Below are 15,083 nucleotides of genomic sequence, written 5' to 3'. Positions count from 1 at the left end.
TGTATAATGTGGGAAATTGAATTTATCTACTTTGGTCAGATTAATAGGGAAAAAATAAATGGAGACTACAGAATGCTGCTGTGCAGAGGAATCCAAGTGTCCTCATACATGCTAACTTTTGTGATTCATGTATGTACAGGAAGATGGCATATAGAATAATAGCCTTAATTGCAAGGGGATAGAGTATAAAAGTAGGGAAATCTTCCTACAACATTGCAGGGCATTAGTGACATGCATGTAGCGTACTGCATGCAGTTGTAATCTCCTTATTTAGGGAGGCAGTTCAGAGAAGGTTCATTAGGTTGATTCTTGTATTGAAGGGTTTGTCTTATGCTGAGCAACTTGGGGAAATACCTATTGGAGTTTAGAAGAATGAGAGGTGACCTATTGCCGTATGTAAGTTCTGAGGGGGTGTGACCAGGTAGATGATGAGAAGCTGTTTCCCTCATGAGTGAATCTATAACTAGGAAATATAATAATGAGCCAGTGGGCGCATGTTCTCCCTGTGTCTGCGTGGGTTTTCTCTGGGTGCTCCTGTTTCCTCCCACAAGTTGCTTGTTCGGTGAATTATGGTAGCACAGTGGGTAACACTGTTGCTTCACAGCTCCAGGGTCCCAGGTTTGATTCCCACTTGGGTCGCTGTGTGTTCTTGGAACACTGCATGTTCTCCCTGTGTCTGCGTGTGTTTCTTCCGGGTGCTCCGGTTTCCTCCGATAAGTCCCGAAAGACATGCTGTTAGGTAATTTGGACATTCTGAATTCTCCGACAGTGTACCCAAACAGGCGCCGTGGTGTGGTGACGAGGGAATTTTCACAGTAACTTCATTGCAGTGTTAATGTAAGCCTACTTGTGACACTAATAAAGATTGTAATTCTCTACCCCAGAGAGATTTATTCAAGGCTGAGATTGACAGATTTTCAACAATAGGAGTGACAAGGTTGATGGGAACAAGCAGGAAAGTGTATTTTGAGATCAGCCATAATCTTATTGAACGGAGGAGCAGGCGTAAATTCCTGCTGCTTGTTCTTATGTTCTAACACCTTTGTCATCAACAGTAAGCAAATTACGCACATTTTCTTTGTGAGGAGTAATTACATAAACCATGATGGAGTTGCTGATTTTATGAGCATGAATACCACTATTTTATTAAACATAAATAACAAAATTAAAAATCTCATTACTGTGGGCATATGGTCATAAAGCACATTGCAGCCATCATATTATTTCCTATGTTTAAGCCCAAAGAGGTGTTTGGGACTGTGTCAGTGTTTGTCGGTGGCCAGCAATACAGAAGTTTGAAAATTAGTTTGTTATTGCCAAAAGGTGCACTTGATGAAAAGATGCCAAAGGATGTGAATAAACAAAGCAACTTACTTCCTTGTAAATGCCAGTGAAAGAGCTATAAAGCAATTTGGGGTATAAAGGTTAACAGTAGTACAGTATAGCACAGAACAGGCCCTTCGGCCCTCGATGTTGTGCCGAGCATTATCCGAAACCAACATCAAGCTATCCCACTCCCCTGTCATTCTGGTGTGCTGCATGTGCCTATCCAATAACCGCTTGAAAGTTCCCAAAGTGTCCGACTCCACTATCAAAGCAGGCAGTCCATTCCACACCCTAACCACTCTCTGCGTAAAGAACCTACCTCGGACATCCCTCCTATATCTTCCACCCTGAACCATATAGTTATGCCTCCTTCTAACAGCTGCATCCAAGTAGTTTAGGTTGTGTGGGTAGGACGGATCTGGAGTACAATTTGAGAAGTAATGGTAAACTTACGTCACAGTTAAACTCATCCAGTAAACTTCCGATTTGCAGGGATTAGTTTTCTAGTACTTTGCCACAGATGGATGTGCTGAGGGGGCAGCCCCGCCACCACCACCAAAGTCCTCATACAAAGACTGCATGGTAATTACCCGGGAAGTTTAAACATTTGATGGGCAATTATTCTGCATGTGGAACCATCTAATACACCTATCTAAATCAAAGACTTTGAATGTTTTTTTGCTATCTTAGCAGAATAGTTACCCAGGAAATGTTAGAACGATTTAACCACTTCTAATCCCCCCCCCCCCCCCCCCCCCCCCCCCCCCCCCCCCCCCCCCCCCCGGGACAGCCCGACTAGCTCCCCCGCCCCCAACTACCTCCCCATCCCCTGACCAGTCCTCGCTTCCCCCAACTACACCCTCAGCCCCTGACTACTGCCACTCTTCCCACCCCAACTACCCTCCGCAACGGCCAACTATTCTTCCACTCCCACCAACCCTCCTGACCCCCACTACCTCCTGACCAGACAACAAAAGCCCAACCCTTCCCACACCCCACAATCACCCTAACCCCTCACCCACTTACCTGATACATTTACCTTGTCCCTGGCTCAAAGTGGCTGGGACCTTTAAATGTATCTGGTTTATGACAGCTAGTGTCAGAAAAAGGGGACTTAACCCACCAACTACAGCCCTGCATAGAAAGGACCCGGGAACCGGGTGCAGTGCACATTTCTCACCAAACCCGGGCTGGAGCCAGGGTGAGAAATTTGCAGCTCCAGACTAAGGTAAATAAGAAGGTGTGGCAATCAATTGTGGTTGCCAATTTTCGTAGGTTCTGGCCTTCATTTTGTTATCTGACACCTCTCATTCGCCAGACTAAACATATAATAAAGATTTTACTGTACATGGAGTTTTGAAAGCTGAAGAAATATTTAAAAGAGAAAGATGCCTTTTGTCCTGGGTGGTGTAGAGCTTCTTGATAATGTTTGAGCTGCACTTAGAGGCAAGTGGAGAATATGCATCACATTTCTGACATGTCTTTAGATAGTGTACAGGCTTTAGAATCGGGGGATGAGCTACTCACCTCAAAATTCACAGCCTTTAGCCTGCTCATATAGCCACTGTATTTATGGAACTGGTACAGTTACATTTCTGGTCAATGGTAACCACCAGGATTTTGATCATATTGCTGTTGAACTTCAAAGGGAAATGGTTAGATTCTTCCTTGTTGGGGATGCTCGTTGTCTGGTGCTTGTGTGGTGTGAGCCTTAAGCCTGAATGTTGTCCAGATGTTGCTGCCTGCAGGCACAGACTGCTTCAGTATCAGAGTATTAAGTCACAGGCAAGCGACTATTCTGAAGCGATGACTATAGAAAAGTTCTGTTTTATTCTCAGATTTCATAGAATTTACAGTGCAGAAGGAGGCCGTTCGGCCCATCGAGTCTGCACCGGCTCTTGGAAAGAGCACCCTACCCAAGCCCACACTTCCACCCTATCCCCATAACCCAGTAACCCCACCCAATACTAAGGGCAATTGTGGTCACTAAGGGCAATTTAACATGGCCAATCTACCTAACCTGCACATCTTTGGACTACACACCTAACCTATACACTTATTCTCCTAACTACACACTCCTCCTACTCCCCGAAGGGCGCCCAGCCCATAACTGAGCCTGGATATTTATATCCCAGCAGTCCCAGGAAAAGGGGGTAGCCCTGCCCCCTCATCTGAGTAAATTGTATTCAGGCCTGGGCCTCCTGTCATGTTATAACGCTGAAGAATTAAGAATAATGCTGCACAATCATCAGCAACTGTCCCCACTTCTGACCTTATGATAGAAGGGCTGTCTCACGCACCGGGTTTGATCAAAGACCATAGAAGGAGGTAATTCGGCCAATTGAGTCTGTACAGACCCATCGTGTGTCAACCTCGTCCTATCCCCGTAATCCCATTACCGAACGTGCACGTCGCTGGCCATTAAAACTTTTTTTAGAGTACCGCTGTGCCACCGTGCCACCCTCCCCACTTCCCTGAACATTAAGGGGCAATTCAGCATGGCCAATTCACATAACCTGCACATCTTTGGACTGTGGGAGGAAACCCATGCAGACAACATGTGCAGATTTGGCCACGCTCATTTGCCCTTAATTGGAAAAATTAAAAAAAACTTTGAATCTGTAACTGTGCCGGGTTCCCATATTCCGTGAGTGACGATTGAAGTATTAGCTGAACATGGTTGGCTCTAGGTCACTACCCTGAGGAATTCCTGCAAAGATATCCTGAGGCTGAGATGATTGGCCTCCAACAATCACAACCATCTTTTTTGTGTTAGGTGCAACTCCAAACAATGGAGAGTCTCTCCCCTAATTCCTTTTGATTCCAGTTTTGCTACTGTTGGTGAGCAATCTATTGCTGAGTAAGTGCTGCTTGATAGCACTGGTCACAAATCCTTCCATCGTTTTGCTGATGCTTAAGAGTGGACTAATTGAGGTCAGCACGGTGGTGCAGTAGTTAGCATTTCTTTCTCATGACGCCCAGGTCCTGGTTCGAAGCCAGTCCCGGGTCACTGTCTGTGTGGAGTTTGCACATTCTCCCTGTGTCTGTGTGGATCTGACCCCGACAACCCAAAAAGATATGCAGATAGAGAAAAGAGGAGAAAGGTAAGTGGAGGGAAAGAGAGGTGTAAAGGGGTTGGAGAGATAGTGAGAGAAAGGGCAAGGAGACAGATAGAGCATAATGTGAGGAGAGGAGAGAGAGGAAACAAAAGGAGAGTGAGATGAAGCAGGGTAGGTCTATTGGCCACGCTAATTTGCCCCTTAATTGGAAAAAATAGAATTAGGTACTCTAAATTTAGAAAGAAAAAAAAATAGACCAATTGGACTTTAATTGGCTGGGTTGGATATGTCCTGTATTTTGTGAGCACGACCTAGCTGGGCAATCTTTCTGCACTTTTGGGTAGTTTCCTGTGTTGAACCCTCTCTGCTTTCTCCTTTCCTCAAACTCTCCTTCCTTTTTCTCTCACTAACGTCCTATCGCCTTTCATCCTCTCCCTCTGCCCTCTCTTTCCTCTCTCAATTTTCCTCTCTACACTTCCTCTTCTCTCCCCCTTACACTGCACTTCATCTCGCTCTCCTTTTGTTTCCCCTCTCTCCTCTCCTCACTCATTGCTCCATCTCTCTCCTTTCACTTTCCCTCACTATCACTCCACCCCCTTTACATCTCTCTTTCCCTCCACTTACCTTTCTCCTCTTTTCCCTATCTCTTTTACTCCTTCTCCTCACCCTCAGTCAGTGGTTGGGCTACAGTGCAAAATACAGTTAGCTGGAGAAACTTTGAGGGGTTCAAAGTTGTTCTTTTGGGGATGGAGCGGGGGGGAGGGAGGGAGGGAGTCAAGAGGGGAAAATCTTGCCTTGCTGAGAAGCATAGAATTGTGGCCAAAAACAAATTTGACCTCAATTGAGGAATACTCCATTTTGATAATAATGAAAATTACAAAAAAAAAACGTTGTATTTATTACAGAATCTTTTCCACTTGATCCTATCAAAGAAAATTATGTACGTCAGGTGAGGGATTGTATTTTTTCAGCTGTTCAGCCAGAACCTTTCAAGTCTGCAGTCAAGCTGGTAGCAGTATCAAAGGTTAGTATATGTTTTTCAATCACTGTGGTCTCTGCATTGATCCATTACATCTAGAATAAATAAATTATTTAATAGTTAAATTAATAAATGTAATAATTAATTGGTGCTGTCTGTATTCTGAATAAAACTGGTGTGCTAAATTTGTGCTGTTTTTAACTGAGCATTAATAGACATCAAATCAGCAAAATGTATTGTTTACTTTTGTTTTTATGTGTTTCTATCAATACAAGAATGGCATTTTAAAACTTGCTTATGGAATGATTTTGCTTATTCTAGCTTTCAAGCATTTCTTCTCAATTTCCTATTTACTGATTTGACGTGTTTCTATGACTGAGAATATAGCAAGAAGTCTTACAACACCAGGTTAAAGTCCAACATGTTTGTTTCAAACACTAGCTTTCGGAGCACTGCATCTGTGGAGAGAAAAGGGAGCTAACGTTTCGTGTCAAAGAGTCATCAAGATTCAAAACATCAGCCCCCTTTTCTCTCCACAGATGCTGTCAGACTTGCTGAGATTGTCCAGTATTTTCTGCTTTTGGTGCTTAACACTAACCTGCTCACTGACGCTCAGTTTGGGTTCCTCCAGGGTCACAAATCCTCACCTCCTTATAGCATTGGTTCAAACATGGACAAAAGAGCTGAACTCCAGAGATTAGGTGTCCCTTGTGATTACCCTTGACATCAAGGCAACATTTGATTGAGTATGGCATCAAGGAGCCTTAGCAATACTGGAGTCAGTGGGAATCAGGGAGAAAACTCTCCACTGGTTGGAGTCATACCTGGCACAAATAAAGATGGTTGTGGTTGTTGGAGGGCCGTCATCTCAGTCCCGGGACATCACTGCAGGAGTTCCTCAGGGTAGTGTCCTAGGCCCAACCATCTTCAGCTGCTTCATCAATGACCTTCCTTCCAATATAAAGTCAGGTGTGGGGATGTTTGCTGATGACTGCACAATGTTCAGTACCATTCACGACTCCTTAGATAATGAAAACGTCCATGTCCAAATGCAGCAAGATCTGGCTATTATCCAGGCTTGGACCGACAAGTGACAAGTTTCATTTACGCCACTCAAGTGCCAGGCAATGACCATCTCCTACAAGAGAGGATCTAACCCTTGACTCGAAGGCATTACCATCATTGAATCCCTCAATCAACATCCTGAGGGGTTACCATTGTTCAGAAACTGAACTAGACGAGCCATAGTAATATTGTGGCAACAAGAGTAAGTCAGAGACGAGGGGCGCGATTCTCCACTCCCGGGAGAAATCGTGAAGGCCATCGTGAACTCAGCCAAGCTTCACTACGGCCTCGGAGCCCGCTCCTCTCACCGAATTCACCCCCACCCGCGGGGCTAGGAGCGGCGCTCCGTTATTCTCGGCCGCTGGGCCTTGACGCTGCGTCAAGGCGGCGCGCCGAGAATGATGCGACGGGGGCGCCTATGTGACGTCAGCCGCGCATGCGCAGAGTGGCCGGCTCCAACCCGCGCATGCGCGGCTAACGTCACGACGGCTGACAGCTCGTACCCGCGCATGCGCGGTGGCTGTCTTTCCCCTCAGCCGCCCCGCAAGACGTGGCAGCTTGATCTTGTGGGGCGGCGGAGGGGAAATAGAGCGTCCGATTGAGAAGCCGGCCTGACGATCGGTGGGCACCGATCGTGGGCCTGTCCCCTCCTGAGCACTGTCGTGGTGCTCATTCCCCACCAGGCCCCCTACAAGCCCCAAAACGGGCATCTTACAGCGATTTCATGATGGCAGCGACCAGGTGTGGTTGCCGCCATCGTGAAACGGTCGCGAATGGCAGGCCGCTCGGCCCATCCGGGTCGGACAATCGCCGGTCGCCGTGGAAAATGGCGAGCGGCGATTCTTCCGCGCGGGGGGCGCCAGGGGGTCGTGAAATTAGTCGGGGGGCCCTCCCGCGATTCTCCCTCCCGGTGTGGGGAGCGGAGAATCACTCCCGAGGAATCCTATGGCAAGTAACTCATCTTCTGACCCCCAAAGCCTCTCCACCATCTACAAGGCACAAGTAAGGAATGTAATGGAATACTCTCCACTTGCCTGGACAAGTGCAGCTCCAACAACATTCAAGAAGCTCAACCAGGACAAAGCAGCCTGCTTAATTGTCACCCCTTCCACAAACATTCAATCTCTTCACCATCGACGAACAGTGGCAGCCGTGTGTGCCATCTACAAGATACACTCAAGATCTCGCCTAGGTTCCTTAGGCAGCACTTCTAAACTCACGATCACTATCATCCAGAAGGACAAGAGCAGCGGATACCTGGGAACCCCACCACCTGGAGGTTCCTCTCCAAATCACTCATCACCCTGATTTGGAAATGTATCACCATTCCTTCACTGTTTCTGGGTCAAAATCCTTGAACCTCCCTAACACCTCAGGGACTGCAACAGTTCAAGAAGACAACTTACCACCACCTTCTGAAGGGCAACTAGGGATAGGAATTAAATGCTGGCCTAACCAGTGACACCTACATCTTGCAAATCAATTTTAAAAAATCCCCCCTCAAGTAAGAGGACCAAAACAGTGCGCTGTACTCAAGATGCAGTCTCACCAGTGTCCTATACGATTGCAACAGCATTTCCCTACTTTTATACTCTCATCCATGAGCAATGAAATCCAAAATTCCATTTGCGTTCCTTATTACCTGCTGCACCGCATACTATGTCCAATTCCTTCACAAGGACATCCAGATATCATCTGCACTGAAGCATTAGATGTTTCTCCTAATCTAGATAATAAGGTGCCTTTTTATTCCTCTGACCAAAATGGATAACCTTACACTTATCCACGTAAAATTCTATCTGCCAAATTTTGGGCACTCACCTCACCTATTCATATCCATTTATGAATTTCTTATTTCCTCATTACAATTTGCTTTCACACCTATTTTTATGTCATCTGCAAATTTGTCTGTAATACATTCTATTTCTGCATCCAAGTCATTAATATAGATTGTAAATAGTTGGGGCCCAACGACCAAACCCTGAGGCATACTATCAGTTACAGCTTGTCAACCAGATAAAGACCCATTTATCCCCACTCTCTGCTTTCTGTTGGTTAGCCAATCCTCTACCCAAGCTAACCCCAACCCCATGGGATCTGACCTTGTGTATTAACCTTTTGTGGGGTACTTTATCAATTGCCTTATGAAAGTCCCCAAACACAACATCTGCAGGACCCCCATTATCTGCATTGCTTGTTACATCTTCGAAGAACTCCAGCAATTTAGTCAAATACAATTTACCCTTCATAAAACCATGCTGACTCTGATGGATTGCGTTTTGACTTTCCGAATGTACCGGTACTGCTTCCTTAAAAATAGATTCCAAGAGTCTCCCAATGACAGAAAGAGGCTGAATTCTCTGCTTCATGCCGCTGATAGCGGAGTTACCGATGAGGCAGAGAATCCAGCATGTGGGGAAAATGTTTCCGATGTTCCGGTCCCCGTGCTGGAGTCGGGATTGAGGTTTGTGACCTGCGTCAGTGAGGGATGCAAATGGGTAATTAACCATTTGCATCCACAATCGTCCAGGTATCATATTCTCTGGGCCTGCGTGATTCTCTGAACCTCTGGGCCGGGAATTACATGGCGAGAATTACTGCTAGCAAACGTGGCTCTGATGCGGTGGACCTTGCGATGGGCCAAGCGATAACACTTTAAAGGAGTTGCCCGAGTTTCAAGCAAAGACCATCGGAGGGCAACCCTCCCAGCCCCCAAAATACATGACCTTCCCACCAGACACCCACCCCACTCCGAGACTCCCTAAATAAAGAGACCCCCCCCGACCCCCAGTAGAGGGCCCCTTGTCTGGAAGCTAGAGAGCAGTCCAGACATAGGTAATGAAAAAAACAATCACTGCTTTAGCACTCACCTGCTGGCTCAGACACAGGAAGCAGCACCTGTCAAATCCAGGAAACAGAAAACCGGTCAGCTGGGTTTAAATCCACTCTGATCTTTGATCTGCAAGCCATTCATTAATTTCTCTTTGATATTGATTTTACTAGACAGTGATTGACAACTTTCACACATACACAGCTGTCAGCATTGTTTCATTAATCTCCCTCCATGGTTGAGTCACTTTGAAGTGGTCAACTAGAAACTGACGACACTTCACTCTGTTTGGTGTGCTGCTTCCTCTGTCTGAGTCAGCAGGTATATTGCCCAGGTCACTGCTTAGCAGTGATTTTGTTTTTCATTACCTCTGTCTGGACTGCTCTCTAGCTTCCTGACATGGTTCTCTCTTCTGTGGAGCTTCCTGAAAGGGCACTCTCTTCTGTGGGCTTCCTGACAGGGGTCTATGGGGGGGGCTTCTTATTCGGGGGGCTCTCTGTAGGGTCTCTTAATTTAAAGGATCTCTGTGGGGCTCTCCCTATTTAGGGGTGTCTGTTGGGTGAGGGATGGGGGGTCGGGTTACCCCCATACTGAGGAGGGAGGGACCCAAAAAATTGCGCTCTTGGGTAGGGGGGCTGCTGCATTGCGATGCGAGAGGATGATTGCCGGCCGCGGGAACGTGCTATCGGGAATCACTCGCAATCCTCACCAGGCACAAATTTGTATGGCGAAGGGTTGGGAATCGCTTCCTGAGTTGCGCCACCAGTGGGAGCGTAAATAAGGTGCAATTCAGCACTGGTGAGAGAACATAGGGCGGAATTCTCCGCTCCCCACGCCAGGTAGGAGAATCGCGGGAGGTCCGCTCTCGCACCTCCCGCGATTCTTCCACCCCCCCAAAATGGTGTGTCGCGTTTTGCGACGCGCCACTTGGAAAATCGCAGGCCGCCGTTTTTCACGACCCGGATGGGCCGAGCGGCCTGCCGTTCGCGACCGGTTCACGACGGCGGCAAACACACCTGGTCGCTGCCGTCATGAACATGGCGTGAGATGCCCGTTTGGCACTTGTGGGGGGTGTACAGGGGACTGAGCACCATGACCGTGCTCGGGAGGGGACAGGCCCGCGATCGGTGCCCACCGATCGTCGGGCTGGTGTCTCAATGGGACGCACTCTTTCCCCTCCGCCGCCCCACAAGATCAAGCCGCCACGTCTGTGCGAGTTTGCCGTCATCCGTCATGACGTCAGCCGCGCATCGGCCGCGTCATTCTCGGCGCGCCGGGCCTTGACGCCAGCGACAAGGCCCAGCGGCCGAGATACACGGCACGGCCCTCCTAGCCCCCCGGCGGGTGGAGAATAGGGGGCCAGGAGCGGCCTCTGATGCCGTCGTGAACCTCTCCGGGTTTCACGACGGCATCGGGCATGGCGGAGAATTCCGCCCATAGTCTCCCAAATGGAGAATTTTGCCCACTAAACTAACTGGTCTATAGTTTCCTAGTTTCTGCAGTTCTCCCTTTTTGAACAGGCTTTAACCTTTTTCCACTGCAACCGTTCCAGATTCCAAGATAGTTTGGAATATCATAACCGCTGCCTCCACTATCTCTGATGCTACTTCCTCTAAGACTCTCGGATGTAGACCATAAGGCCCTGGGCACTTGTCTACCTTTAATCCCTATAGCTTGCTCAGTACTTTTTCTCTAGTGTTGGCAATTGTTTTAAGGTCCTCCTTTTCAACAACCTCTGCATTACCTGTTACTATTTCCAGAAGGCCTTTAACAAGGTGTCGTATAGGAGGCTGTTCAAAAGTTAAGAGCCAATGGTGTTAAGGGTTAGATACTGGCATGGATACAGGATTGGCTGACTGGCAGAAGGCAGAGAGTGTGGATAAAAGAGGTATTTTTCAGGATGGCAATTGGTGACTAGTGTTGTGCCTCAGGGGTCGGTGTTGGGATCACGTCTTTTCACAATAAACATTAATGATCTGGAAGAAGGAACTGAGGGCACTTGCTAAGTTTGCAGATGATACAAAGATATGTAGAGGGACAGGTAGTATTGAGGAAACAGGCAGGCTGCAGAAGGACTTGGACAGAACTAATTACAAAACATTCGCTTTTGCAGCAACAGTTTCTGAACATTGCGTACACATTGCTGATACAACATTTTATTCCATTTTATAAATCACAAATGTGACTGGCAATAAACCGTGTGTTTCACTTTTCCATTAGTTTCAGCTTTATTGATTTAAAGTGCTTCACTAAATTAAATTCATCTTTTGATATAAATAGATATTTAAACTATTAGTCTGAAAAACTGTATGATTATGTAAGATATAGTAACTGTTCTTTAAAATGTAATTGTTTTATATTCATATCAGGAAGTTGTGGAAGACCTATTGGACTTAGATGTGTCGGTAACAGAGACCAAAGAGTTTATTCAATTTGTTAGTGGTGCACAAATTCTACCTGGATCTGTCCCACTTGCTCATAGATATGGTGGACATCAGGTAAAGTGGGATTGTATTATGTATCCTTTGTAAAGAACTTAAAATTTACCCTGTTATTATATCTATATTTCTACTTTATTTGAGAGAGGAGAAGTGATTTGATGTCTAATAAGGTAAATAGTGATGTTGCTTAGAAGTTAATTATTTTTCATTGATATATCTGGTATTCTTATGGTGTAACATAAAGCAGATAGGTGGAAAAGGTTGTGAGAACTTTGTAGATTTCACCAGTAAAATGCATCAGTCACAAAATAAAACTCATCAGTGTAAGATCTATCTAGGCTACATTTTATGATTAGTTTAACTCTCTTTAGTCATCTCCAGTTAGTTGTCATTCAGTTGTCCTAGTATTGTTTAAGTATTGAAGCATCAGTGATCCACTAAGATACAACTTTCTGTTCGTTTCATTTGTGCAGTTGACTGACTTGAGTAGCTTTGGCAAAAGTCATGAAGCCTTGGCCAAGAAATTGTACATAGCTGGAAAGTATAAAGAAGGTGAGGTATAAGTTAAAGTTAAAGTCAGGGACGTACTTTCATAAAGATTGTTATATAAAATATTCATAGTTTTGGGTAATAGACTGTTAGTTGTACCTTACTTCAATATGACATCAGGGCTAGAGTTTTCTGGCCGTTTACGGTGGCGGGATCTTCCGATCCTGATGATGACACCCCCACTGCACGGCACGGGTTTCCCATTGGTGAGAGGCACATTTAACAGGAAATCTCTTTGACAACGGCGGGACCAGAAGATCCCGCCACTGGCCAATGGCGGGCCGCTTTCACGGCGAGTTGCCCAGAAAATCCCACCCAGGTTCTTATCTTCATTTTCTTCTTACCATGCAATGTTTCTTGTCATTTTATTTTTTAGTGGTTGGATATTATATGTAATGAGAACTGAGGACGCCTATCTGCCATGATAATCCCATTACAATGCAATATTTAGATAGTTAAGTTTTCCCAAATTGAGAACTATGAAGGAACATTCACGTTTATTGAACTAAGTTACCGGTAGGGAGTGTTGCTCGTTCTGGGTGAGTGTGCTTTACACTCAATTGGCTCTGTTTTATTCCTTAGCTCTAGAGTCGCCAGGTATCTTTATGATACCGCCACGAGGTTCAAGTTCAAGTTCAGATCAATGACTCAATACACCAGTTAGTAAGTTCAAAACAAGACACGTTTATTATTACACAGTTATTTACTACTCATGCATATAATACTAAGACTAAACTACTCCTACCACTACTAGGCCAATACTTATCTGGAATAAGGGAACTGCCGGATCAGGGAACAATGGCCTCTGGCTCTGTACTGGATCCGCAGGCTTCCAGTTGGTGTGGACTAAAGGGATCAGGAGTGTCTATTCTCGTAGCGTGCGTTGTATGACACTTACTTGTCGGTGTAGCTGTTGGCCAGGCCTCTCCTTCTCACGTTCAAGTTCTTAGAGAGCTGCTGCAAAGGTGTTCTGCTGGGAGGGCTGGCTAAGAGTGAGAGCTGGACTTGGGATCTGTCCTTTATAGGTCACAGGGGCTTCGCGCCCATCTGGGCAGACCCTATATCTGCTTGCAATCGATTGGACCTCATACCAATCGATTGGTTTGAATTCCCCAATACTGGGGCTGTTTCCCGATCGCTGGGCGGTTCTTGGGGCTGTTTGTAACTTATTGTCCGGGACTCCTGCTGGCGCTTAAGAGTCTGGCTTGACCTTTGTTATTCTCGATTGTGTCCATTGTGCCCGGGAATCGCTCAATTAATATGCGCAACTGTTAGTTTCAGTGCTGTCTGGTTTCTTTGCAGACAGAATACACAGGGAGATTCTGCAGCCTTACATTGTCCTGTTTTCCCTGCATGCATTTCAATTCTCCATTTTGTGTCGGGCAGTGGCCAACTTCGGTGGCTACAGGAGTCAAGAGTTATGGTGGTCAGGCAGGTAAGTGGAGTTAATGCCAAATCATATTGGCCTATGATTTTAATGAATGGTGGAGAGGCTCGAAGGGGTGAATGGCCTACTCTTCCTCCTATTTCTTACGCTCTTTGTTCTTATGTTTTGTTTGCCTAGTGATAATTTGCTAATATATTCAACACTCTTGATGTTTGAGGAATGTTGGATCAAGTTTAGATGTTGCAGTATTAAGAAACTAAAATCACAGGATTACTTCAACTAGAAAATACTTCAATAGGAAATACTGATTATTCTCTGAAATATGTCTTTTTACTAAAAAAGTATAATTGACATAGCTGTCCGTTTTCTTCATAAGTTTACAGGAGCTTGCATTTCATGTAAATTGCTTGTTGACAAAAATAAGTCCAATTCCTATAGGAGTTATTCTGCAATTTAGTGAATCCATCGTTTTCAGTTCTTCTTATGGAAATTGTGATTGCATATTTTCAACAACACCAGTGACTTTGGATATCATACAGTATCCAGTGGAAATCGTGAACTGAGACTGTCAAAATAAGATCATCACTTTTAACTGCGTTAAATGTCTTGTCTTGAAATGTCTAAGCCAAGAGAATTAACCTTTTACAAAGCCAGGCAGAGAATATGTGCGGCACGTTAGCACAATGGCTAGCACTGTTGCTTCACAGCGCCAGGGACCTGGGTTTGATTCCTGGCTTGGGTCACTGTCTGTGCGGAGTGTGCACGTTCTTCCCTTGTCCCTTGCCCTAAGGTGATAGGTGAAGATCAGACTGGGTTTGTGAGAGAGAGGCAGGTCTTTTCGAACATTAGGAGGGTATTGAATGTGGTTATGGCATCGGCGGAGGGGAAGGAAACAGAGGTGGCTGTGGCATCGGACCCCGAGAAAGCGTTTGACCGGGTAGAATGGGGGTACTTGATGACAGTTCTGGAGTGGTTGGGATTGGACCACGATTTGTGGACTGGGTAAAGCTACTGTACAAGGATACGAGGGCGAATGGGCCGAGCGGCCGGCCCTTCACGCCCGTTTCAACACGCCAGCAACCACACCTGGTCTCTGCATTCGTGAAACGGGCGGCAGATGCCCGTTTGGGGCATCTAGGGGCCCGATTGGCATGGGAGCACCACGACTGTCCTCGGGAGGGGACAGGCCCGCGATCGGTGCCCACCGTCTAAGATGGACGCACTCTTTCCCCTCGCCGCCCAGCAAGATCAAGCCGCCACGTCTTGCCGGGCGGCTGAGGAGAAAGACGGCCACCGCGCATGCGCGGTTCGCTCCGTCTGTGCGATGAAGTCATCCCCGCATGCGCGGGTTGGAACCGGCAACCCGCGCATGCGCGGATGACTTCACAAATGAACGTGGTTTGTGGGGACCCCCCCAATGTTTACACACATCTTCTACCCCCTCAAA

The 15,083-nt window shown here is 46.4% G+C and overlaps 1 protein-coding gene across 5 annotated transcripts in view; it reads left to right on the top strand.

Moving 5' to 3' along the window:
* The window catches only part of LOC119966456 (protein adenylyltransferase SelO-like), a 101,928-nt gene that overhangs the window by 7,618 nt on the left and 79,227 nt on the right, over positions 1-15,083 (top strand). For 2 of the 5 annotated variants that reach the window (XM_038798163.1, XM_038798162.1), the window contains exons 2-5: positions 5,291-5,409; positions 11,629-11,757; positions 12,174-12,252; positions 13,636-13,684. In XM_038798163.1, coding sequence (XP_038654091.1) covers positions 5,291-5,409; positions 11,629-11,757; positions 12,174-12,252; positions 13,636-13,684 — 376 coding nt within the window. Of the gene's footprint in view, positions 1-5,290; positions 5,410-11,628; positions 11,758-12,173; positions 12,253-13,635; positions 13,685-15,083 lie in introns of those variants that run through there. The other 3 variants (XM_038798165.1, XM_038798164.1, XM_038798166.1) reach the window with 2 other exon arrangements.

Source organism: Scyliorhinus canicula, chromosome 5 (genome assembly GCF_902713615.1).
Source record: "Scyliorhinus canicula chromosome 5, sScyCan1.1, whole genome shotgun sequence".
In the NCBI taxonomy this organism is placed as follows: Eukaryota; Metazoa; Chordata; class Chondrichthyes; order Carcharhiniformes; family Scyliorhinidae; genus Scyliorhinus; species Scyliorhinus canicula.
This window is presented reverse-complemented; position numbering and strand designations above follow the sequence as displayed.